This window comes from Kwoniella botswanensis, chromosome 1 (genome assembly GCF_036426115.1).
Source record: "Kwoniella botswanensis chromosome 1, complete sequence".
In the NCBI taxonomy this organism is placed as follows: Eukaryota; Fungi; Basidiomycota; class Tremellomycetes; order Tremellales; family Cryptococcaceae; genus Kwoniella; species Kwoniella botswanensis.
In genome coordinates, this window is record NC_088599.1 from 12,575,991 (window position 1) to 12,601,897 (window position 25,907).

The 25,907-nt window shown below is 44.1% G+C and overlaps 9 protein-coding genes across 9 annotated transcripts; 6 read left to right on the plus strand and 3 right to left on the minus strand.

The window, feature by feature from the left end:
• Positions 1–43: 43 nt before the first annotated feature.
• On the plus strand, positions 44–1,184 carry L199_004742 (3,4-dihydroxy-2-butanone-4-phosphate synthase; the record flags this gene model as incomplete). The annotated part of the gene is made up of 3 exons (XM_064890466.1): positions 44–252; positions 397–701; positions 973–1,184. The coding sequence occupies 3 exons, from the start codon at positions 44–46 to the stop codon at positions 1,182–1,184; spliced, it is 726 nt and encodes a 241-aa protein (XP_064746538.1).
• A 477-nt stretch (positions 1,185–1,661) lies between these two features.
• Positions 1,662–6,241, plus strand: L199_004743 (uncharacterized protein; the record flags this gene model as incomplete). The annotated part of the gene is made up of 20 exons (XM_064890467.1): positions 1,662–1,923; positions 2,002–2,213; positions 2,274–2,718; positions 2,782–3,299; positions 3,380–3,579; positions 3,639–3,819; positions 3,876–3,991; positions 4,059–4,226; positions 4,285–4,393; positions 4,456–4,726; positions 4,785–4,817; positions 4,874–4,977; positions 5,040–5,132; positions 5,190–5,306; positions 5,375–5,463; positions 5,526–5,586; positions 5,637–5,697; positions 5,764–5,864; positions 5,941–6,141; positions 6,218–6,241. The coding sequence occupies 20 exons, from the start codon at positions 1,662–1,664 to the stop codon at positions 6,239–6,241; spliced, it is 3,366 nt and encodes a 1,121-aa protein (XP_064746539.1).
• A 775-nt stretch (positions 6,242–7,016) lies between these two features.
• On the plus strand, positions 7,017–8,934 carry L199_004744 (uncharacterized protein; the record flags this gene model as incomplete). The annotated part of the gene is made up of 5 exons (XM_064890468.1): positions 7,017–7,107; positions 7,382–7,766; positions 7,837–7,944; positions 8,011–8,830; positions 8,905–8,934. The coding sequence occupies 5 exons, from the start codon at positions 7,017–7,019 to the stop codon at positions 8,932–8,934; spliced, it is 1,434 nt and encodes a 477-aa protein (XP_064746540.1).
• Positions 8,935–9,600: 666 nt separating this feature from the next.
• On the plus strand, positions 9,601–13,522 carry L199_004745 (uncharacterized protein; the record flags this gene model as incomplete). The annotated part of the gene is made up of 17 exons (XM_064890469.1): positions 9,601–9,632; positions 10,068–10,655; positions 10,730–10,793; positions 10,850–10,863; positions 10,929–11,236; positions 11,343–11,513; positions 11,589–11,647; positions 11,704–11,726; positions 11,783–11,880; positions 11,946–12,019; positions 12,082–12,112; positions 12,178–12,444; positions 12,501–12,871; positions 12,958–13,024; positions 13,195–13,265; positions 13,317–13,423; positions 13,489–13,522. The coding sequence occupies 17 exons, from the start codon at positions 9,601–9,603 to the stop codon at positions 13,520–13,522; spliced, it is 2,379 nt and encodes a 792-aa protein (XP_064746541.1).
• A 244-nt stretch (positions 13,523–13,766) lies between these two features.
• L199_004746 (uncharacterized protein) lies at positions 13,767–14,927 on the minus strand (the record flags this gene model as incomplete). The annotated part of the gene is made up of 7 exons (XM_064890470.1): positions 13,767–13,899; positions 14,014–14,104; positions 14,250–14,301; positions 14,404–14,526; positions 14,625–14,713; positions 14,811–14,839; positions 14,911–14,927. 7 exons carry the CDS (start codon positions 14,925–14,927, stop codon positions 13,767–13,769), a joined length of 534 nt encoding a protein of 177 aa, XP_064746542.1.
• Positions 14,928–15,618: 691 nt separating this feature from the next.
• L199_004747 (ATP synthase F1, gamma subunit) lies at positions 15,619–17,059 on the minus strand (the record flags this gene model as incomplete). The annotated part of the gene is made up of 7 exons (XM_064890471.1): positions 15,619–15,636; positions 15,696–15,785; positions 15,870–16,106; positions 16,213–16,517; positions 16,600–16,684; positions 16,744–16,780; positions 16,965–17,059. 7 exons carry the CDS (start codon positions 17,057–17,059, stop codon positions 15,619–15,621), a joined length of 867 nt encoding a protein of 288 aa, XP_064746543.1.
• A 541-nt stretch (positions 17,060–17,600) lies between these two features.
• Positions 17,601–18,897, plus strand: L199_004748 (uncharacterized protein; the record flags this gene model as incomplete). Its single annotated transcript, XM_064890472.1, has 5 exons — positions 17,601–17,846; positions 17,949–18,215; positions 18,314–18,602; positions 18,676–18,771; positions 18,830–18,897. 5 exons carry the CDS (start codon positions 17,601–17,603, stop codon positions 18,895–18,897), a joined length of 966 nt encoding a protein of 321 aa, XP_064746544.1.
• Positions 18,898–19,516: 619 nt separating this feature from the next.
• Positions 19,517–20,818, plus strand: L199_004749 (uncharacterized protein; the record flags this gene model as incomplete). The annotated part of the gene is made up of 4 exons (XM_064890473.1): positions 19,517–19,607; positions 19,675–20,072; positions 20,213–20,603; positions 20,721–20,818. 4 exons carry the CDS (start codon positions 19,517–19,519, stop codon positions 20,816–20,818), a joined length of 978 nt encoding a protein of 325 aa, XP_064746545.1.
• Positions 20,819–21,306: 488 nt separating this feature from the next.
• Positions 21,307–24,646, minus strand: L199_004750 (uncharacterized protein; the record flags this gene model as incomplete). The annotated part of the gene is made up of 4 exons (XM_064890474.1): positions 21,307–22,681; positions 22,745–23,170; positions 23,246–24,243; positions 24,368–24,646. 4 exons carry the CDS (start codon positions 24,644–24,646, stop codon positions 21,307–21,309), a joined length of 3,078 nt encoding a protein of 1,025 aa, XP_064746546.1.
• Between the last annotated feature and the right edge of the window lie 1,261 nt (positions 24,647–25,907).

Genomic DNA, 25,907 nt, shown 5'->3' on the forward strand with positions numbered 1-25,907 from the left:
TCTTCCAGCAAGGCATATATCCCTCTTCACCTCCACCTTCGAGATGTCCCGTCCAACAGCTGTATCATCCCCTCCTACCACACCACCTACACCCTTCAAGTTCGATTCGATACCTGATGCGATAGAGGCTATATCTCAGGGCGGGTTCGTGGTAGTGATGGATGATGAGTCGAGGGAGAACGAAGGTGATCTTGTATGTGCGGCTAGCAAGATTACGACAGAAGGTATGGCTTGGATGATCAAGTGGACTAGGTGGGTCTTGCTATCAACATCCTATATCCCCTTTCCCGATCCATCGAAATAAAATTCGGAGATCCAAGTCCGTCGATGAAGAGGAAGTAGTGTATGAGTCGTATTGTTATAGAGCTAATTCGTGTATTGGCTTGATTGGAATAGCGGGTTCATCTGTCTTTCCCTTCCACCTTCTCGTCTCTCAGCCCTTTCGCTCCCACCTCTCCTTCCAACATCCGGTAAATCAGAAGACCCAAAGGGAACAGCCTATCATTTGACTGTCGATGCCAACTCGTCCAAACATCCCGTGTCGACTGGTATATCAGCACACGATCGTGCGTATACAGCCCGATTGTTAGCTTCGCCGGATAGTCAGGGAAACGATCTGACTAGACCTGGTCATATGGTTACGCTGAGGTATGCTCCGGGAGGTACGAGGAAGAGGAGAGGACACACAGAATGTGCTGTTGGTGAGTGAGATGTTTGATCTCTTAAGGGTTCCTGCTTTTCTTTGTCTTGCCTTGGCTATATCATCGATAGCAGAATAACTTCGGATGGTATATGCCTCACGGATATATATTATCACATTGAATTTTTGTGCTTAAGATACATGATGTGATCTTATGATAATGAAAATACTTGATAATCCACTTTATCTTAGCACTATCCTTCCTTTCCCTTAGTTTCTTCCTACTATCCCATATCCGTATATCACGCTGACCAGCTTCCTCTTTCACACAGATTTATGTTACCTATCCAACCTCCCTCCTGCCGGTCTCTTGTGTGAACTTGTCCACCCCACGAAAGAAGACGGATCGATGGCTAGGAGAGATGACTGTTGGAGATTCGCAAGAGAATGGGGATTGAAAATCATAAGCGTTGAGGACCTAGCAGAGTATGTGACAAAGCATGGGAAGGGACTTGTTCCAGAGGCTGAGGAGCATCAGGTGTAAATTCATTGACATGCAATCATATATATATAGATGTGTCCCGTCAACCTATAGCTCGTGCAGATACATTATATTTTGTTGCACCCCACTTAATGATCCCTCAGTCTCTCTGCTTCGGACGCTCATTATCTCACAACCCTGGTCCTGTTCGGTGATATCCTTTCGCTGGCAGATAGTCTCCTGTGCCCACTAGTCATAAAATAGTCCATGCCACAATTCCCCCCTTTTTTCCGTTGATACGAGGCTCGTATGGAGCATAGTGTGGCGGTTGAGGCATGGTTGACTGGATCGGCGATCATCATAAGATAAACGCGACTTTTTAAACTTTTTAATCTACTCAACCTCCACTCCACTCATCCATGCTAATCTCGTTATCCTTACTTCTACCACCGTACATTATTTTATACTACTCTTTTTTTCTTTTTCTCTTCTCCTCTCTCTTAGCCTTCTATATCCATCCCGAAGCCGATCAAACACAATATGCCACCGCGTAGATCGACTCGTCACTCCTTACCTACTCCTGCTCACTCTACTACCTCTTCTACCCCAGGTAAGACGGATAAATCGGTGGCAAATGGAGATAGCTCCATCATTTCCAGCGCCAAAACAAAAGATAAAAAATCAGCTGTCCAACCGGAAACTCCGACTAGTTTAGAGGACGAAGATTCCATCGCTATCGCTTTGGGATCTGAGATCAGTGAGGGCAGCGAAGAAGGAATCGTAGAATACGGAGTCAAAGAAGGTGAGTTTATGTTTCTGCTTAATCTTCTTGAAGCGCTCGCTGTGATAAGTGTTCGAGCTGAACATGGATGACGCGTAGAATCGCCCGAATCACCTTTCACCTCTACCACCGAACCATCTTCGTCAAAACGATACAAACTGGAATCTGTCACTCTTCCTAGCAGAAGATCCAAGCTGGGTTTGGACAAAACTGACAGTGCGGATAATATGACGCTCGAATCGCCTACCAATAGCAGAGGAGGTCAGGCCAATGGTAATGGGCTAGTCAAAGTAGAGAACGAAGATGTTGAAGTATGTATTCCTCTTGATCCTTAGACGGCAAGGTCGAGCTGATGAGACATCCCTCACCAGATGAAAGACGAACCAGAGCAAGAAGAATCCAAACCCTCCACATCACGCTCACGAAAGGGTAAAGCCAGAGTTGATCCAGCCGAACAAGCACCATTCAACATTGGTAAATTCTCCTCCGTATCCAAAGCTCAAACCTCAGATCTCGAGTTCGATGCTCCGAAAACTACTCGGGGTAGATTGCCCAGAGCGAGTAAAGGTAAAGCCAAGAAAGAGTTGACTCCACCTTTGACCGACGAAGAAACTGAGTTTGAAGAAGATGCTGGGTACGCCATGGATAGTGATGAAGAGGAGAAACAACTCAAACAAGCTATCAAAGCTTCTGCCCAAAAATCCAAAACTAGATCCAACGCTTCTAACAGTGGGACAAGTACGCCTACGAAAAGTACAAGAAAGACAAAGGGGAACCAAGCTGCTTTAAGAGCCGCTGTAGCTAAAGCTGCGGAAAGTAAGTCTCAGGTTAACACTCCCTCGACGTGCAAGAAGGACGATAGCTGATATCATACTATAGAACGGTTCAAAGGTACCAACGGTACCAACACCCCTTCAACCCGAGGTGGAGATATGACACCTCGTTCAGAAGCTGCGACCGACATGACACCCTTATCAGATGATGACTCTGGATTATCAACTGTCTTATCCGATATATCAGCCGACGAAGCTCAAATCACCGACTCTGAAGACGATGTTTCTGATCTAGACTTTTCATCGGACGATTCATTAGATGTCAAACCTCGTAAGAAACCTCGTAAATCCGGTGAAAATGGTAGATTCGCAGGGAAAGGACGATCATTAGCTGATGGGAAATGGATCGAAGAATTGGCTGATGAGCTGGGATCCGAAGGTGAAGGATTAGATCCTGATGAAATGAAGATGATGAATCTCAGAAAGATGAGGGAGAAAGCGAGATTGGAACGAAAACGATATGAAGAAGCTGCTGCGCCTAGGAAGAAGAAGGAGAAGGAGTTGAGTCAAAAATTGGGTAGGAAATTGACGAATGGTGAGAAGAATCTGGTGGCTCTCAGTATGGTATGTCCAAGCGTTCTCGTCGGCTCAAGCCCCCTTTGTTGAGGTTCATTGCTGATTCTAAGAATTATTATGGGTTGTAGAGCCATCCTGAACTTGAGGATGTATGGGGAGATCTTCAAGCCAACGTCGAACCTGTTAAACCGGTAACAATGGAAGCCCATCCGTCATTGAAACTAACCCTGTTACCGTTCCAGAAAGAAAGTTTGTACTGGATGAAGAAGCAGGAAGAAGGACCGTGGAAAGGTGGGATGTTAGCCGATGAGATGGGTATGGGTAAAACGTGAGTTTCCTGTTACTACTGTGAAATGAAGGTCATCGCTCATCTACATTGCTTGGTAGAATCCAAACTATCGCTTTACTTCTTTCTGAACCCCGAAGAAAACCCTCGTTGGTAGTGGCACCGGTAGTAGCGTTGATGCAGTGGAAACATGAGATCGAAACTCATGCGGAAGGATTCACGGTTTGTCTTTGGCATGGCCAGCAGAGGATGAAAGCGAATGAATTGAAGAAGTACGATGTGGTGGGTTGTCCCTACCCCCCAATCGCAAAGCCCACAGCTCATGTCTGTGATAATAGGTCCTTTCGTCTTATGGTACACTGGAGGCTGCATTCAGAAGACAACAAAGAGGGTTTAAAAGAGGCAATAACTTCATCAAAGAGAAATCACCAATGCATGAATTTGAGTGGTACAGGTGAGCTATCTTATCCTTTCTCCACATCGTAAGGCGGTAGCTCATCATTTCATCTTCGATTAATCAGAGTCATTCTTGACGAAGCTCATAATATCAAAGAGCGAAGTACGAATGCCGCCAAAGCCGCTTTCGCACTGCATGCTACCTACAAATGGTGTCTCTCTGGTACACCTCTACAGAATAGAGTGGGAGAATTGTACTCTTTGGTTCGATTTTTAGGAGCCGATCCTTTCAGGTAAGCTAACCATAAGTCCAAAAGCATTGTAACTGGCTGACTGATTTCTCTTGCCCAGTCACTACTTTTGTAAGAAATGTGACTGTAAATCTTTACATTGGCAATTCAAGGACAAACGGACATGCGATTCGTGCGGTCATAAACCTATGGATCACGTTTGTTTCTGGGTGAGTAGCATCAGCTTATCGTAAATTGTCCGCGTCCTTAGCTGACTAACCGCTACTGTCAGAACACTGAGATTCTCACACCTATCGCTCGATACGGTATAGAAGAAGGTGGACCAGGTCATACGGCATTCAAGAAACTCAAGATCTTATTGGACAGGATGATGCTTAGAAGAACTAAACTTGAAAGAGCAGATGATCTGGGATTACCTCCTCGAACGATCGTCGTCAGAAGAGATTATTTCAGTCCAGCCGAGAAAGAACTGTATATGTCTTTGTTCACCAATGCCAAAAGACAGTTCTCAACTTATGTCGGTGAAGGTACCGTTTTGAATAGTAAGCTGGCAGAATCTACTGGTATAGTTTACATGGCTAACCAACAATCGGTGATTAGATTATTCGAATATTTTCTCTCTTATCACAAGGAGTGGGTCGATTGTAACCCGCCATAACACCGTATTGTCAGGCTGATCTTTTGGGTAGTGCGACAAATGGCTTGTCATCCTGATTTGGTCCTTAGAGGTAGAACTGGTGCACTCGTCAAAGACGCTCCAGAAGGGACTGTCTGCAGACTGTGTAATGATACGGTGAGCTGGTTTGCGCGTCAGTCAACTAATGTAGCTGACAGATCCTTGTCTGTGACCTGCAGGCAGAAGATGCGATCATGTCCCAGTGTCATCATGTATTCGACAGAGAATGCATAAGACAGTATCTCGAAGTCAAACAAGCCAGAGGGCACAAGGTGAGTTGCAAAATTTGGGCACATGAATCAGCAATTCATCCATTGCAATCTCGACAGCCGGAATGTCCCGTTTGTCATATCGAGATTTCGATCGATCTCGAAGCTGAAGCGCTGGACCTGGAAGATAATAATAAGAAAGCTCGACAAGGTATATTGAGTAGGTTGGATTTACAAGTAAGTGAAACTCTGCCCGGTTCTGGTTTGGCGCAAAAATGGTGGGAAGCTGATTTGTTCGTTGATAGAACTGGCGATCGTCATCCAAGCTTGAGGCGTTAGTCGAAGAATTAGAGAGATTGAGGAACAAGGATTGTACAATCAAATCGCTTGTTTTGTGAGTGGTCAGCTCCTGATCTGTTCGCAATCGCCTCAAGCTGACGATGTGAGTGGGCACAGCTCTCAATTCGTCTCTTTCCTTGATTTGATAGCTTTCAGATTACAACGAGCTGGGTTCAATGTGAGTCGGGAGTTGATTAGCATCCTTCAAAACTAACTCATATATCGCAGATCTGTCGATTGGAAGGTGGTATGACGCCCCAGCAACGAGATGCGACCATCCAGCATTTCAGTGAGTCTACACTCCTATGGTCATTGTTAGTGCCATCAGGAGACCAGCTAATGATTTGCATCGTAGTGAACAATACCCATGTTACTGTGTTCTTGATCTCCTTAAAAGCTGGAGGTGTGGCTTTGAATCTGACAGAAGCAAGCATGGTATTCATGATGGACAGTTGGGTAGGTTCATGACGAGATACCCCTTAATGTCGAAAGTTTGGGATGTTGCGCTGACATATTATATTGTAATCGATAGTGGAACCCTTCAGTGGAATATCAAGCGATGGATCGTATCCACAGATTAGGTCAGAAGAGACCTGTCAAAGTGGTCAAATTGGTGATCGAAGATAGTATCGAAGATCAGATCGTACAGCTACAACATAAGAAACTGGCTATGACTGAAGCTGCGCTTAATAAAGATCCTGATGCAGCATTGGGTAAATTGACTGTTGAGGATGTAAGTCCTGAGTTTTCTCATCTTCTCTCCCCTTTCCGTTGACAAGGAATTAAGCTGATAATCTGATGGGATATAGTTGGGTTTCTTGTTTAAGCTGTAGTTTTGAGGGACGAAGATATGCGAAATGACAAAGAGATAACGACATTTTTGATAGTAATGACCCAAAACAGTCTTACTTATTTCTTCTTATTCAATTTTTCGGTCTACTGGTTGTGAATTAGATGATTCTATATGTATGTTCGATTTGTGTATAGAGTAATCTATGATATGTTCATGTCTCATGTTCAACGAGTAAGAGATACAGCCACTTTTGACTGGGTAGTACGTCATTTCAAGGTCCGAGTACCCGTCTGACCCGCTTGACGTTATTTTCATGTTCGGACTAATCCAAAATCAACCACGTGGTGACAGCGCACACTATCGTCCGCTCAGCTTTTTTTAGTGGATTTTGATTTTATTGGATTTTCTCATCATGCTAGGTAAGATAGCACAGCATTCAGTCTGATATACTAAGGATTAGTTAGGGTGATAATCCCTCTCTTTAGGGCACACACACCTTGGTCTGCCATCTCTTCATTCTTTCTCTTTGCGTCCTTCATCTTTCCTATTGTTCTTCGTGACTTTCAACTGTGTCAGAGGAGGATCGACACGGACACACAGCATAATAATTCATTGGAGTAGTACCTTGGGTCATAAAGGATTAGCTTATCACTTTCAACCGAAAACAGAAAAGAAAGAACGGTTTCATCTTCATTCTCATTCTCGCCGTCACTTTCGCTTCAATCGCTATTCACACTTATCAACCATAAATACAAATACGGAATAAATCAAAGCTATAATCACCATCAACCTCTCCCAATAATCATCTAATCATCATGGCTCAAGTCACTCCACCCCTACGTCGTAGGAATATGAAACCAAGACAGGACGTATCTTCTGCTGCCCCCGAGGCAAGCTCTGCAGCAGGTAAGTAAACTTTTTGATCAGGTCAAGTTCGTGTATAGTTGGAGAAAAGTGCCATTCTCGGAAACAGAAACTATACAGGAATGGATAGTTGATGATTTTGTCTTGTCTCTTGCTTTGTGCTCCGCTCACTGTTGCGTGATGCCGATGCTCTCCCATGTCCTCCTCCCTACCCTTCCTTACCCGGTTTTTCGTCTATCCTATCCCTTCGCCTCCCTCCTCCTCTCGTGCTGTGCGTGCTCTGGTGCAATCGAACAACAATCATTCTGACATCAAGCTCCTTCTCCCTCTTCCTCTGCTGAAACTTCACCTACGACATCGGCTGAACCCGAATCGTCATCTGCTGCACCATCGTCCGCTGCCGCTGAACCATCTTCAGCCGATCCCTCACCCTCTGCATCACCATCGCCTTCACCTTCAGCAGCACCTTCATCAGCTGAACAGTCCCCTTCCGCCTCACCCTCACCTTCCGCTTCCCCTTCGCCCTCGCCTTCTCCGTCTGCCGAACCGTCCTCTCAGCAGCCATCCAGCGCACCATCCTCCGAGGCCAGTCAGTCGCCTAGTCCTAGTGCCTCACCTAGTGCCTCGGCTTCGGCTAGTCCAAGTGCTGCTCCATCAAGTCAGCAGCAGAGTCAATCCCAGAGCCCAAGTGCGGAACCTTCGTGAGTCTAACTCCGTTCAGATCCTTTGTGCATGCAGATTGTGCTGACCTCGAAAATTACCCCTATACAGTTCCACACCTGGTGGTACGACTACTACCATCACTGTAGGACAATCATCCACTCAACAGAGCCAGTCAGCTTCTCCTTCAGCAGGTGAATCCAGTCAGCCTGGTACCACGTGAGTTTGTCTGCTTATCCTTCTCCCCTTCTCATCTGATCCTTGTACTGATCCATCCTTGAACAGCACTTCCACAGTCATCGTTCAACCTTCCAACACCTCTTCCGAATCAACTTTGACCTCGGCAGTAGGCGTGGTAACCACCACCGACTCCGAGGGACGATCTACCACCTCGACCCCGTCCGAAATTACCTCATCGTACGTGACCACCTCCGACGGACAGGTTTACACCGTCACTCGGATAGTGCACAACCCGACGGGTGCGCTGGACAGCGGTGGAAGTGGAAGTGGATCCAGTACAAATTCATTCTTCAATAACAAAGGTGCTGTGGCGGGTGTATTCGTGGTAGTTGGTTTAGTGGTAGTTGGGATAATTTTCGCATTGGGTCTGTTATGTTTCAGAAGACGTCGAAGACAGAGATTAGATAGGGAAGTCACTGCAGCTGCTATAGCAGCATCATCAGGTGGAGCAGCCAGATCACCCTTGGACGAGGATAACGAAGATTACCATTCGGGTAGTGGACCGACATCGGAATCGTACCCTTCTACTGTCAATCAACCGATGACTCAATATGGTCAATATGGAGCCTCGTACGGTAATGCAGGGGGATATGATCCTTATGCTGCTGCTGCTGCCGGTGCTGCCGGTGCTGCTGGAGGGTATGGTGCCACTCATCATACAGGTGGATATGATGGATTACAAGCTGGGAATCAAGGATATTATTTCGATCCGAGAGATGCGGCGAATTACCAGGATGCCCCACAGGATGATAGTTATCTGAATGCACCTCAACAGGGAGGGTATAATGATCCTTATGGAGGGTATTCGACCGGTGGGGAAGGGAGTGTCGATACGCCTAATAATGAGAGGGAAGATCCGCTGAGGGTGAGTCCAATCAATTTACAACCCAGTGATTTGTATCGGAAGAGGATGATGGCTTATGTTGGGTGATTTGATAGGTTGCTAATCCGTCTCATGGAAGACAGTGATGAGTTATAACTTTCATACTTGTGGTCATATTTCGCTTTGATCAGGATGGACTGGTTTCTATTCTTTTATTAACATATATTTTTACACCAAAATGGTTCGATCTCGACTGGCTCAGAATTCGGTTTTCCGTTTCCCTATGATATGATAAACCTTTGTAGCAATATTTTCATCTTTCACATTTGAACAACTATTATTAACCAAAAACGTCTTTGCTCTTAAGACCTCTGTCTCTTCCTCGTCTGGATAATTTACTTCCAACTTTCAACCTTCAACTCGACTGAACAGTGGGATAATCTACACGGTTCTCCTTTGCTATGACACCTCGTACTACGTGTGTACTGTAAATATATCTTTGAGTACTAAGTATATTACCGTGTCTATCTACTATGCATGCTTATCGATGCCTCTTTCTTCCTCTTCATGTATTACCAAAGCATTACCAGTGTACCACGTTGAACGATTGAAGATGACGTCAACGCTCGGTACCTTACGAGTATGTATAGCCTATAGGAGTAAAAAGATCTTTAAGCTTTGATTCTTTGGCTTGGCATTTGACTAATGGTGACGTTTGATCATTAAAAATGATAAAAATAAGAAAAATAACAATCAACAAATCGGAACATCGAGATAACATCGATGCATCACATTCCTTGATATTACAATCGATGTTATCATCGTCCTTGAAACGCTCAAACAGGTGAAAAGTACGAGTGAGTATCTGATCAAATAAATATAGACCATTACGGGCCAGATCGTAACTTTCGTAAGTTTCGCTTGCTTCTTCTTGTTGTTGTTGTTGTTGTTATGATGGTAACGTGCCAAGTGGATCGAGTGTGATCACAAAGGAATGTGTTGACCGATACATCAAAGGAGATAGATAGCACTAGTGGGTGGAAGATCGTTTCTTTCTCTCTCGTCATTACTTGGCAACAGGAGCAACACGGCATAGTGAACACATAAGAGTGCAGCTCACCTGACTCTGTATAAATACAGCATACAAGACATTGATCTCATCTTGTCACCTACTACCTACCGCTCATAGCATATACTAATCACCTAATCTCACAATGTAAGTCACTATCCGCTCTTCCCTGATCGTACCTCTGACCTGACTTCTCTACTACTACTACAGGGACACCGTCTCTCCCCGTTCGAAACATCGTGCAGAGCACCTCTCCCGAAGTGCAGCAGCGGCAGCCCACGCATCCTACTATGCTCATCCATCCCTCCATCTCCACACCTACCTCTCAAAGGAGAATCCGGTGATCCTCGATGATCAAGGTCAAATTATCAGTGCATTGAACGAACCTAACCAACCTTCTTTATCCACCTTACCTCAGTCGAACGAGAAGGTCAAAAACACCAACGTCAGTAATATCCCACATGCGAATGCAGAGAAAGACGCCGAGGTAGGACCGGAAGGTACGAAGAAAGAGGAAGGAGGGAAAGAAGATGCTGGTGCACCCAGTGGAATGGATAAAGGTGCTTTGCAAGTTAATGGTGAAGCTGGAGGGACGATCACTTCTCCTGGTCCTGCTTTGGAAGATGTATTGAAATTTAAAGAAGTGCAGAATGGTTGGTCACAACATCAACATGGACAAGGTGTCAATGGCAATTTAGCTGTACCGGCACAACCTCAGGGAGACGGGCATGTCGAAAGACCAGAATTGGGGAGACATTGGAGTGTTAGTGATAGGATGAATCCCCATTTACAACTGATGTGAGTTGAGGTCAAGTGTAGTGAAGTTTGATAAGTTGAGCTGATGAGATACGATATAATTTCAATTCGACTAGGTGCGGTCCGTTGTTGGCTTATTATACGGTTAAGAATGACATATGGCAAGGAGGAGCCTTGGTTGTGAGTCGATGAATCACCAATCACAATTCACTTTTGAGCTGATGCCATTTGTACAGGTCGTTCGGGATGAGTGAGTCCGCTAACTTTTTGATCGCAGCCTCGAGCAGAGTATCGCCAGCTGACATAATTCTCTAGCGGCTCTGATCTCTCATCCCTACCTTATATCACCTTGACATTCCACCCTCATACTCCCCCATCTGCCGAAGATCCTTCAATCCACGATTCCACCATCCACCTCATCCCCTCACAGACCGTTCAGGCAAGACTTATTCACGTTTACTCATCTAGAGATGGCAATATGTCTTTCTTCAGGTTCATCTTTGAGATACCCTTACAACATACACAGATGGTAGTTAGGTACAGGTTGAATGGAGGGGCAGAGATGGATTTTGTGGTTCCTCAGAAAGGGGAGAATATGAGATGGGCAGCGCATAGTTGCAATGGTAAATTTGAATTATCTTCTTACTGTTCACAAATACCATTGGTTCTGGTACTCTTCATCCCCTCGCTTCACTATTGAATGAACGGCAACTGACCAAGGTTTTCCAGGTTTCTCATCAGGTGTGAATCCTGACGAGTTTAAGGGCTCCTATCCATCGGGTTACGACCCCGTATGGGAAGACTTATTGCTCAAGCACCACGAAAAACCTTTTCACTGTATGGTAGGGGGAGGTGATCAGATTTACTGTGATGCTCTGACGAGAGAACCTGAGATGCAACGTGAGTATCGAATTTCGATCCTATTTTTTATCTCTTTTGGGAACTCGCACTAAGAGTGGATGCAACGTTACATAGCTTGGATCACTGCTCCCGATAGGAAGAGTAAATTAGCCACTGAGTTGACCGATGTTATCGTAAGTGGTATATATGTAGGGCTGAACATATCAAGCTAAACTCGTATATGCTACAGCGAGAGGCAGTTGATAGGTTCTAGTGAGTAGGCCATTTGCGAAATATGTCATTTGTCTACCTAGCTAACTCTCGTATAGCTTCAACCATTATTGCAAGATTTTCAGAAGTAATGCGTTTGGACGAGCCAACTCATCCATCCCCATGGTCAACATGCTGGACGATCATGATTTGATTGGTTAGTTATCCTTGCATGTGACTGCCGTTGAGGCAATCAAGCTGAATGACTCGATTGTGGTACAGATGGTTTCGGTACATACGATGATGAGACTCAAGCTTCACCTGTCATGTCCTTTGTAGGATCTAGAGGATACTTTGTGAGTGTCCCCATCATGGATACGATAAATCTTTATAGCTGATGGACAATACGTCTCTGTAGTGGTTCCTCCTCTTCCAGCTTTTTGTCTCGGGTACGTCAAATATCTTCAATGATCTGCTCTCACCAGCCTACTGATAATGTTGTTGTCATTTATAGATGAAGTAGACGGTGTCGACCCTACACCTGGAACTCATACTCTGAAAAGTATGATAGTAGGTGATGAACCTGGACCATGGATCCCTTTCCCCTCTCACTCATTGCTTGTGTACCTCGGCCCGAAAGTCACGTTGTTAGCTTTGGATTGTCGAGCAGAGAGGAAACTGAATAGGATCTGTACGCCTCAAACTTACGCGAAGACTTTCGCAGAGGTAAGGAAGATACAAGGGATCGAACAGCTTGTTATACTCTTGGGTGTACCTATAGGTAGGTTCGTTCTCATCTCATATCGAATTATACTGAGTATCGTAAATTCTCCTTAGCCTACCCTCGTATGTCCTTCCTTGAGCATTTCTTAGATTTCAAATGGAACCCCGTCAACATCCTCGCTCGACATAACGCCATGGGTCTAGGAGGGATGGTCAACAAGTTCAATCAGGCTTCGGAACTATTGGACGATCTGAACGATCATTGGTGTGCTAACACACATAAGAAAGAACGAAACTGGCTCGTACTGGAATGTCAGAAACTGGCGAGGGAACAGAAATTCAGAATCACATTCTTATCTGGAGATGTCCACTTGGCGGCCGTCGGGTGTTTGTTTACCTATAACAAAGGAAAGAAGAGATTCGCGGTAAAGCCTGAGGAGGATCATAGATATATGTTGAACGTTATCACTAGCGCTATCGTCAATGTGAGTTTAACATCTCATCGTCCAATCTCCATATCACTCTTCCATCCACATACAAAGCACATGGAGCTGATTAGAACCTTTTTTAGACGCCTCCTCCTCCTGGTGCGGCCAAAATGGTCTCTATGCTTGGAAGGAACAAACACAGAACGTTGCGTGAGTTTTGAGATGTTTTGGATCGATAGAAGGTGAATTGAGTTTGGCTGATGTGCGGTCCTTTGATTTTGATCGTGACGATGGAAATGCAGATGGTACGTACTGTTTTCTGCATGTACGATATGAGGTCCAGAACTGCGATCTATGCTGATATATTGTTTATTGTATAGCTCAAGACACCGATGAGATTATGATTCCGCTTTTCTTGAAAGATACGGATGGGTCTGCATCCAAGTTGAAGGTGAGTGTTGAGTGGACAGGGTATTGGGTATACTCATTGTGCTATTTTCAGACCGCTTTGAACCGAAGAAACTACACAGCAGTAGAGTACAACAACAACGGTGAACTGGTATTTGATATCAGAGTTGAGAAATCACAAGGTGCAGGAGAGACTGTCAGGTGGGCCATAGGTATCATGCGAGAGGAACATATGAGATAGCTGATGTTCACTCAACATTTGGTAGTTATCCGATCAAGGCTCCTGCTCCTAGGTGGTAAATGGGAGCTTGCACAGGTTCTACAGATGAATTGGTCGAGAATTGATGAATGGATACTTACTTATAATGTTTATAACTGAATGAGATCTTGGTATATCAATCTATTTTAGGTAAGCGACGGGTTTTGTATAAATCATACTCTTATATACAATACTATGCGTTCAAGTTAAAACTCCTAGATGATATATTCAACTTCACTTCATCTGTCGAAGAATATGGTATGGTCTTTTCCCCTTGTTTCAATCTTAGACCGCACCACAATTGACAACTACCACTTTTTCTTTCGGTTTACCATCTTTACTTCCCTTTGATTCGATCTCTTTGATCAATTTGAGGGATTGGTCATTGGCTACTTCTCCGAAAACTGTGTGTTTGCCACTGTATTAGGGATGTATTCAGGAGGTATTAGCTTGACCATTCCGGTGCTGAACTGAGGCACGATGAGGGGGTTTACAAGATACGATCCAAAAAAAAGACGCTGAGATGACTCACTCTAACCATGGACAAGCAGCTACGGTAGTGATGAAGAACTGCGACCCGTTGGTGTTAGGTCCGGCATTAGCTGAAGACAGTAATCCTATTTCTGTGGAGCCAAGAGTACAGTTCATTACAGTACGTTATCAGTCCGCTCCAGTATATATCAATATTCATCGGTATACAGTACAGCAGAGTATGTGTAGTAACAGGAAAAGGGGAATGCAGTAACTTGTGATAAATCTGAAACTCACTATCATGTTTCTTTTCGAAATTCTCATCTGGGAATTTATCGCCATAAATGGACTATATATATACGTGAATGAGATACTACTGTAAGCTTAGACTCTTCCTTTCGATCTTTGTTTGTTTGGTATAGTATCAGTATATATTCGACCCAGCACTCACCTGTCCACCTGTTCCATCACCTCTCTCGAAATCACCTCCTTGAACCATAAATTCAGGAATGATTCGATGGAAGGTCGTCCCCTTGTATCCGAATCCTTTAGGTAAAGGCGTACCGTCAGGTTTCTTCTCACACAAATACTTGATCAGCCCAACCATATCACCCAGGTCATACATTCAAGAAAAGAAAAAAAGTCAAGAGTCATGAGAATACTTATACTTACTTTACCTGTACAGAGTGATCTGAAATTCGCCGATGTCTTGGGAGTGATATCGTCGTATAACTTGAATTCAATCTTACCTAACTCTTTGCCTAATCACATTCATATATCCTAAGTAGTTAGTATCTCTATCAACCAATGACATATAAGGAACAGGTAAATGGTGAGAGATTGTAATGGATTACTAACCGTTAATGGCAACGACGAAAAAGACATTACTATCGCATGAAACACCCAAAATATCGATTAACTACGTCAGCTTAGTTGATCGCACTAGCATGACACTCACGGTAATTTGTCAGACATATCGTATAGTTGAATCGTTTCGATTCGAGTAGTTGTGCTCTAGATGTGTGTATAGCGTGGTCAAGTCAAGTCAAATCAAGTCTTGGAGTTGGGAGTTGCTCAACCTACTGTCTTATATACCTTACACCATACACGTTAGTGAGTGAATCAGCAAGAAAATCGAGTCAGTATCCCACTTATACACTATACTCATTTGATCCTTTGTGCGACCACACCTCCCTTTGTTCTCAGTCGGACTTCAACTTCTCACGATGACGTTGTCTGTCAGTGGAATGGGGTTTGATGAAAGGATCGGATTGGACGTCGTTTAGAGCACAGCTTTGTCTAATCCATCTCACCTCTGCGTTAGATCAAATCGTGACCAAAGCTGAATGTCATTGACTCGAAACATGTCATACAAAAAGGTGTTAAGAGATGTTTCATCGATTATTGGAAAACGAAAGTGCGAATTTGAGGGAGATTTCATTCGGCAAACATGTATGATTAGTAGAACGCCGTAAGATCAACCAAAAGAATCATGTCAGTATTTACACCACGTACACCATGTTGAAACATTCCTTCTTGAGATTCCGATAGCATCACACTATCAAAAGTATATTTTGAATTTTTAGTTCCCCTCCTCGTAAGAGATCCAATCTACTACCACACAGCGTAACATCCACATTTCTTCTATTATCACTAATGACATCGCTTACAAAGCGGAAGCACCCTAATAGACAAATGAATCATCAGTCCACATATTCCTACGATCAGATGGGTTTCACTCACGGTAATGATATCGATAAGTTCGTTGGTGATAACGGCTTGTCGACCTCTGTTGTATTGAAGTTGAAGGGAAGCCATCATATCGTTGGCGTTCTAGATAAGTGAAAGGCAAGGTTAGTGCCATATCCAACTAAATGACCAATGTTGAAAAATATAAGCGACAAAAGAGTAACTCACGTTAGAAGCGTTCTCCATAGCGGTTCTTCTAGCTGAGATCTCAGCGGCATGACCTTCAACAAGAGCAGTGTAGATGGCGTTGGCGAGGGCGAATTCAGCGAGATCCTTGGAGACATCCTCTTCCATCTCGTAAGCTTGGAAACCGGCAGCGGCTTGGAGGGCTTTGGCGGAGATGACGGAGGTTACACCGGATTCGTAAGAGATGGCGGAAAGGTATTTGTTGGAAACGATCTTAATCTGTAATGTTCAAGTATCAAACTATCAGCATTTGTTTGTGTGACCATACGGATGTGGTATATGAATATGTTGTTTGTTTTATGATGAAGACTGAAGAATGACCCACCTCATCCCATTCACCACCGTTCTTAACGATCTCATCAGCGATAGCTGAAGCCTCAGCGAAGGTTGGTACATCTTTTCCAACAGAGTTGAAAGTGACTTTGAAAGCTTGAGGCATGGCTCTGGCCAATTGAGATTTTGGTTTATCACCGACAACAGCCAAGGTACCTGGGTTGGCAGCCATCTCCTTCTTGATAGCTCTGGAGATGGACGAGTGAATACCACCACACAGACCACCATCAGAGGAGATACCGACGTAGAGGATCTTGGGAGCTTCTTCAGACTCGATCTCAGTGTGTTTGAAGAGTTCTACAAATCCAAACAAACGAGACCATCAATATGATATCCATTCCATGACCTTCATTTCGAGTGGAGTGAACTCATTACTCACCGTTGTTGGCGGCTCCGTACTTCTTAGCTTCCCTCATGGCTTTCTCAGCTCGGGTGAGTTTGGTAGAAGCGACGACCTTCATGGACTATATACGGACAGGATCAGCTGTGCTCCTTATACAATACAAGCAACGGGTCAACCCACCTTGGTGATCTTTTCAATGTTTCGGACAGACTTCAATCTATTTCGTAGAATCACACCACACAGTCAGCATTCCATTCTACATATACTATTCTCTTCAGTCTACACATTCCCCCTTTGACAACATCTATCCTCTAGCAGTCCATTCATCCTGATATCCTTCGATACATCCACGACAATCCCCCATCGGACTTTTCAACCGAAAGTTGTCACACCAAACCCACCTTTGCTCAATCTCTCTAAGAGTAGCCATACCCTGGCTTTGCTGCTGGACAACTCGAGCGACGTTGAGAGCTGGTCTGACTGATCGAGCGAACATTTTGGAGGTGAGTGGGGAGTGAGGGTTGGGTATGCTACGGATAGATAGAAGTATATGTTGAGTGTATCAAGTAGTAGGGATGAGTGAGAAGGGTAACAGGGTCAAACGGAGTGAATGACTGGTTCTCAAAATGCCACAGAAACAACATCACCGAAAAACTCCGTAAACACAACCACATAGCATGACACAACCGATCGATCAGATATTTGTTCCACCCATTTATGCTCGTGAGTCGGTGTGATCCAAATGTTCATGATTGCAATACAACCGCATGCTACCCATGATATTTCTATTGTTCTGAAAAGTTGGACTCGGATTCATTTATTCTTCATCTTATCACAACCATCATTATCATCACCTGAAAGGAATAGTAGCGAGAAATACCTCGACTCGTCAAATAAACATCCACAGCATCCAAGAAACACGAGTCAAAGAAAACAGCACCACTATCAAAAGTATGTTACCTTACCATCAAGTCTCCTGCACTTGCTGACTCTTTCGCGTTACAGTGGCCGACCCAGAAGTAGACTTGTTCGCGGGGATGAAGAAGAAGAAGAAGAAGACTGTCGTAGCTGATGTCGAAGAATCACCTGCCCCCGCTCCCGCTGCTGAAGCTCATGTCGAACCAACTCCCGCCGCTACGTCAAGTGCAGTTCCGGAGGTAGATTCGGGAGTGGCAACTCCAGTTAACGAGGGTGAAGGAGAAAAGCCTGCGGAGGAAGCTGGTGATCTGTTCGCTGATATGAAGAAGAAGAAGAAGAAGAAGAAGGATATCCCATTAGATTTGGTATGTCACTGTTCTCTTCTTCGCTTCTACCATTATCAATCTTCACAACCAGAGTCATGTTGAGCTAATGATGCATAATGTATTCTTGGTTGACCCTTGTAGGAATCTGCCGAACCATCATCATCCGTAACCGAAGGATTGGACTTGACGAAGAAGAAGAAATCCAAAAAGACAGCTGCATTCGCTCAGGAATTAGATGATCTCGATAACGAGAATGATGAACAGAATGATGAAGCTGGTGGTGACGAAGGCGATTTGGGAGATGATGTGTTCTCGAAATCGAATAATGCAAATGGAGAGGATGGATCGAGCACTGAATCAGGGAAGGAAGCTTGGGTGGTTGAGGGTAGAGAAGCTACATATCCTGAGGTAAGTCAACTGTCCTCTATCCGCCTCACCATTCGGTCTCACAAAGATATAACGATGGGAAATGGTGACGGTCCTAACACGCTGTCTCGTCTATCTAGTTGCTCAAACGATTCTTTGGTCTCCTCCACGCACACAACCCCGAACTTGCCGGTGAGAAACGACGATACACCATTGTCCCACCCCAAGTCGCAAGGGAGGGGACCAAGAAGACTGTGTTCGCCAATATCTCAGATATCTGCAGAAGGATGCACAGGCAACCCGATCACGTCATTGCTTTCCTGTACTCTGAATTGGGTACGACAGGTTCGATCGACGGTGCTCAGAGATTGATCATGAAAGGTAGATATACTCAGAAACAAATTGAAAATGTGTTGAGGAAATATATCGGTAAGTACGATTGATACATACCTACACATACACAGTCAAACTAATTACATGATAACGGGCCCTCTGTCAATAGTCGAATACGTTACGTGCAAGATCTGTAAATCACCTGATACGTTGTTAGGTAAAGAGAACAGATTATATTTCATGACTTGTGAATCTTGTGGATCAAGTGAGTGTATCCCGACTTGTTTACTTGCAAGCATTTACTTACACAATTCACTCTCCAGGACGTTCCGTATCTGCCATCAAAGCTGGTTTCCAAGCTCAAATCGGAAAGCGAGTCAAAGCGGCCTAAAATTGAGGCTGAGGACGAGCCGAGACGAAAAAATGTATATATATCATATTATCTTTATGCATCACGTCGCAGAGATTGTCTCGATATACATGTCATATCGCAAGGCTGGTTGAGTCCATATCTTCTCACACTGCTGGGTCGACATGAAGTGAACTGAGCTGTACGAGTAAGAGCATCTGTAGGTTGAGTTGGAGTGAAGAAAGGATGACACATGGCATGGGAATGAAAATGGGTCCGAGCGCGTAAACATGACAACAACCACATCTCATCCATCTCTCTTTCTCCTTTTCCTTCTACATCATCGTCGTCAAACTAATTATCTTCGACGAAAAGAGTGAGTGACATCTGTCAGGACTGCAAGTCGCTTCGACATACCAGTGACCGACTCACCAATCATCATTTTTCAGGTAGTCAAGCTCTTTTTGTTTTAGCGACCTTCGCTTCCATCGTATCGAATTGTCTGTCATCTACCTGTGGGACAGAACATCCTTCCTCAGATTCGGTTGACTCTCAAATTCTTACGAATATCTGACTGAACAAGAAGCTCAATACAAACCCCAATCCGTGCTTATCGATCAGTGCTGTTTCTATCCTCAACCCTGGGATACAGTTGATCAACATGTCTAACAAATCTCAACCCCAACTTCAAGGTCAAGGGAAAGAAAGAGTCGAATTGGACAAAGAAAGATTACAAAGAAAAGGCAATGAGGGTAAATCATTCATCATATAACCCCCAACGAAGATGAGCGATACTGATATCACAACAACATCTCGTAGTCAAATCCACTCTCACTCCCGTGAAGGTGTATCTCCTATTCTACAATCTCATCTCAGCCTTACTATGGGGTCATCTACTCTACATAGTTCTCATATTCATTATCACGCCTCGATCTGCCGCCTCATCAATCCAACATGCTCCTTCATCCTTCCTTGCCAGACTGTTTCCATCAACTTCGTCCACTCCCTCACCTGTTAACCGACTCATCGAGCATTTCAGCGGTTCGTACGATTTCAAGGGATTAGGATGGAAGACCAAATACGTCCAATCGCTCGCTGCACTTGAAATACTCCATACTGCCTTAGGGTGGGTTAGGAGTCCATTGGGCACGGTGGCTAGTCAGGTGTTTAGTAGAGTTTGGACTGTTTGGGGAGTCGTGGAGGCTGTACCGGAAGTGGTGAGTGGTGCTTTTCATTCATTCAACCTATATCTGATCATGTCACCGCCATCAAACGTATCATTCACCTATCAAGAAGGAAACCACTTCAATGTTTCTCGAAAATAGGCGCTAACAGACAGTGCCAAATATCTTCATAGTCCCATTCCTCCCCCCTCTTCACCACGATGCTATTCGCCTGGTCATTAACCGAAGTGATCCGATACACTTTCTACTTCCTATCCCTCCTCAACATCCAATCCCCTTTCGTCAACTATCTTCGATACACCACATTCATCCCTCTCTATCCTATCGGAGCATCATCCGAAGCTTTCCTAGCGTTTTCTACTCTCCCACCGATCTTACCAGTTATTGGAAATTTGATTTCGGGCTTACCTCCCAAAGCTAGAGAGGTGTTGTTGAAGACTCATATCGGTAGAAACCTTTTGTGGAACTTGGCTAAATCCAGTGTGACAAAGAATGTCGTCAATACGAGATCGTGGGGTTTGTTGGAGGTATTTAGATTGGTCATGTTCTTCATTTGGTGGCCTTGTGAGTATATTACCGACTTCGCCGAAACACACAAACGCTCTTCTTTGTACTTCGCTTCCATCGTACTCTTGTATGTTTACACTTGCTGACGATTCGATTCTCGTCCAACACCTGTAGCTCTTTACGTCCTCTTCACTTATATGCTGAAACAACGAAAGAAGGTTCTCGGAGGTAAGAAAGGCAAGGTAGTCGGTGGAAGTAACAAAGCTAGATAAATCCCTAGAAGAGGTTTAAGGCTGCATTTTGCCTTTTGCAGTCATATCCTCTATAGGATTGTGCGATAATGTTCAGAGCATCAAATACAAAAGCGGAAACAGAAGAAATAAGAGATTCGATTGATTGGATTGGATTTAATTAGGGATGAGTATATATGAGAATCAAATGGAATGAAATACTCGAATGAATCCGTTCAAAATTACCTGATAGAACTGCAATGCAATCAACAAATTCGTGATTATGGTATTATCGTAAATAGTGCATAAAGACAATTCGTCACAGACGTAAACCCAGATCGAAATCAAGACAAAAGCAAATTCCCAAAATAGTATATGTACATGTATATAACCACACAAAAGATCTTTGAAACCAAGATGATGAGATGGACGTATCAAACGTTCAACCTATTGAAATTATCAACCATAAGCCCCCTCTATTCGGAATCTGAATACATTTCCTAACGGACCGAAACATAGCTTTAGCACGTTTAAGCTACTTGCTCGACTCTCGGTCTTTCTCTTTGACCTTGCAGTTCGTCTACCTCTTCTCCACCCGTCGTAAGACATGGCCATTCACAAGTCCCTTGTTGAGTTTGTGTTTGAATAGGCACGTCATCCTTCTTGGTCTGACTAGTTGTACTAATGCTGTTGTTCGTACTTCTAGTTTGTGGAATTGACTTCGAGCTTATACTTCTACTCGGACCCATTCCCATCCCATTCGAAGAAATCTTCTTCTTCTCAGTAGCACTGGTGGAATCACCATTAAGATTCTTCAATACACTTCGGAATTTCTTTCTTAAACTTTTCAAAGTCCCTTTGTCCTTCTTCTTTCCTTTCTCTTTCTCGACACCCTTGGTATCTAATACCCCAAATTGTTTCTGTGTCGAGGTAGAGATTGGTGATTGAGAAGAAGAATGACTTCTGAATAAAGATAATCTCTTTGAATTCACACTATTACTAGTTGACATCTCCATCTTTGCGTTCTGAGGAGATGTAGTAGTGGTAGAAAGGTTTCTTCGAGGGGGTGAATCGAGCAACATCGGGGTAGTAGGTAATGGACCTTCAGCAGAGGAAGAGGTAGACATGGTTGGTGAGATTGGATGAGCGGAAAGTGAAGGCATAGTCAACAGAGTAGGTGCTTCAGAGTGTTTCCTTTCGATTCCAACAGACTTAGGTACCTGGTCTTTCTCTATACCTTGAGCTTCTGGCTGTTGCTGTTGATGTGGTTGATGGAAAATATCAATCCTAGTTTTCTCGCTGCTTTCCAAACTCCTCGGTGTTTCCATATTCACATATCCCCATTCCTCACCTCTCTTCCACCCAGGAGCATCATCAAACTCCTTCGTATCTTCCTCATCGGCTTTTGCAGGACGATGTATAATGTATCTTGAAGGTGTAGAATCAGCTTTGACTTTTCTAATAAACTTGTATCGTCTAGAATGATATCGATTCGATCGTACGGGGTGGAAACTATCCAAAAGCATCTGAGACAATTCTTCGTTCCTGTAGTGCAATAATGGTGGGAAATCCCGTGTAACCTCGGAATAGGTGGATACCTTCTGAGCGCACATCTCTTCGATCATCGATTCATCGTCTAGGTGTTCTAAGGTCGAAGAGGTGGGTCTGGACCAAGGTGCACATTTGAAGTTGGATGTCGGTGAGAACATGTCTTGACATTTACCATTTAAGATCGTCTTGATTGTCTCGACGAACAGAGGTTCATTATCTGATAGCGATTGAGTAGCAGATCCAATTTCGATGTCGACCAATCCCCAGTCACGAGCGAGAGTGGAATCGATAGGTTTCATCGCTCGAAGTAAGGTCGCTGCGTGGACTGGACCACATCGTTTGAGGTATGAGTAGCTACAGAACATACTCAAATCAGCATCAATATTACCAACGATTTACTACGCAGATTGCACTTACGAATGAAGTTCGCTCCCATGCAGACCCATACCTCTATAAGCAGGGTTCAGGACAACTCCTCTCGAAGCTAAAACCACATCGCATCCAGCAGCCAAAGCTACACCTCCCGCAGCAGCATTACCTCTCACACAAGCGACAGTGAGTATACCTCTCTTGCAGAGCGGTTCCACACCTTGAAGGAAATCAGGTACTTCCGATGCTGTATCGCCCACCAGGAATGAAACGATATCATCAATTGCGTTGATATTGGCCCATGTCTCCGCTCCGGGCGATGAGGCATGCTCGATGGTGTTTAGGGCTATACCATTTGAAAAGTAGTTGCCGCCCATCAGAGCTAAGAGCTTGACGTTGCCCCGCTCGGGGGATGTCGCCCATTGCAAGGCTTTGAGGAGGTATTGACAATTGGAAGTGGTGAATGCGCCATTGCTAAAACCATAAGTATGGTTAGCTCCTATCTGGGAAGTAATCATTGTTTTGGTGATATAGGAGAATGGAACTCACTAGAAATTCCAGTATACCAGCTGAGCAATCCCATCCTTCTCTTCTACACTTCTGACAAAAACCTCTTGCCATTCACCTTTCCTCTCCATCCATGTACTTTGTTCCCATTCTGTGACCTCCTTCAGGACCCCCTGGTGCCCGGCAGCACGTATAGCATCTACCATAGGTATTTTGGGATCTATCGGTTTATCTTTACCTCTAGGTACTCTACCGTGCGTTATCCATATTCCTGCACCTACACTGAGTCCAGGTAATTGACGAGTCTTGATGAACACTGCACCTTGTCTAGTAGCTATGATCTTCCCATTAGGAATCTCACTGTAGCTCTCGTACCCTAATGAAACATATAACGAAGCAGGTATAGTCGACAAATCGTTATGTACATGTGCGCCATAAGCGAATAGGGAAGATTTGGAATTGTTGGTCAAAGGACTAATCATCGCACCAGGTTGTGAATCACTAGCATTCAATATCCTCAGGATATCTTGTGCAGTATGAACGTCAAAGTTCGGTCTGCGTTTTGTAGATTGAAATAGAGGTCTATCCAAGGTCTTCCCACCTAAAAATTCTTTTTGTAGACTAACGCATCTAGTTGACCATTCGGCTTTAGGAAGAACTTTCAACCAATCTTTCTTTTCTATACCTTGACCAACTGTCGAATCGTATATCCTTAAGAGAGAATGAATGACCGCACTAATTGCTCCAATGGAATGTTGACCTTGGTACAGTTGGGCCTTAGTGATACTTCCAATAGGAGGTAAAGTGTATTGCTCCCATGCCCATACAGCACCTCCATCTAATTCTTCATTGGCTTGAAAACAGATCGTACCCCAATGAGATCTCTGCGTAGATTCTCTATCGGCTGTAGATGTATTTATGAGTGTATCCAGAGCTTGGGTGGGATCGGTGATGGATCCATCGTCGCCCATTAGGACCCAATCTAGGGATGATGGCCCAGCATCTCCTGGTGGTCCAGGATGAACGACTAGAGTGATCCACTATAAATCTCAAAATCTATCAGCATATGATTAATCGACGAGTCACCAAATTGATGAGGTATACGGCCATAATGATGGGGATGGTAATGGTGATTAGTCAAAACAAATGACACAAGTGACTCACTCTAGTATGTATTGATGCCGGTAATTTCTTAGTAAGGAATGGACACAAAACCAAATCCGCATCCCAACCCTCCGCAGCGTCCAACATATCTTCATCGCTTGTAGCTAATTGGACCGAGACCTGCTCGAAGCCCAGATACTGCAGGTAAGATATGACCCTCTGCGTAAACGAATTGATCGAAGTGACCAGTAAGAGGATCTTGAATTTCTTCAGAGGTTCGTACCCCACTGGTAAGCTGCTTAGGGGTCCTAAAGGTGCCGAGGGAGGTTCAGTGGACATGGTGGATAGTTGATGAGAATGGGAAGGTGGAAGGGGGAATGGCGATAATGAATATGAAGAGGTCGAAGTTGACATGATACGTTGTGAATGAGGGAACCTCGTGTTATTCTGGCTTCTGTGACCGTGTGGGATACGGAGGGGCGCAAGAGGTGAAAGTTTAGATTATGATGTTTGAAGCTAGTGATGATTGATTGATTGATTGATTGATGGTAGGGATGGTGTCGATGTTTATCTGTTTCTCTTTAGAGTGTAAACATAGACATCCTTTAAAGGTGTGTAGGCAAGATGCCAACGTCGATGTCAATATGACCCAATCGCAATTCGATCTTACAAACGAGTTGTATTCAATCAAAGTTGATGAAGGATGATTCACAAGGATATTTCAATTTCGACCAGAGATGGAGGAATTGATGATTACGAGTATTATACATACGATATGGATTATCTCATTCTCAGCTAATCAATTTATATCCAACGTGATCCCGGCCTGATCGAAATCCGAGTCTTCGTCCTTAGACTATCCTCCTAGGTCGTGTGTGAGAGAGGACGGGGCCAGATTCTTCATTTCGACATTAAAGATAACACTAGAAGTCTAAATCAATCTCATTCTATCCTCCCTTCCGCCTCTTTGAGCCCTACCCTTTCTCATCTTGCCTTGCGAAGAGCTAAGTATGTCAAAAGCTGTGCCGTTATAATCCACGCACACGAGGACAGGATAATCTATAAATTACTAGAGCAGGATGGATTTAAAGTGTCATTTCGGAAGAAGCGGTCGTCGATTGAAAATAGCGATAAGTTTGGTATGAGTACTCGAGTACCTTAGACCTGGGGTAAAATACGTAAAAGAACTCAAAACCCCCTTTTCAAATGAGACGTCGTCCCTTTTATCTTTATGTGACAAAAATAATGAATCCTATTCATCCCTATCTCCACTATTCCCATTCCCGAAATGCGAATGCAATCGTATAGAAGGAAGGACGGAGGTTTTTCAACTTGGTAAGTTCATGTGATCTCGTTAACATCGAGCAACAGAAGAAGCAGAAGCACTTCGACTTGGAGATGCGCGAGGATCAGTGTCATACACTACATACAGTGTACAGCAGTTGTCCTCAAGTGAAGCATGGAGTTCACTTTCAACCATAAGGGAGGTGTTTGAAGCACACATCAAAACTCGAGAGGTATAGGAGCATTTTAGAACGAAGGGATGAAGAGCCTGTCAGCAAAATGGTGTCATTTCACAGTTCCCACGCCATCGTGAACT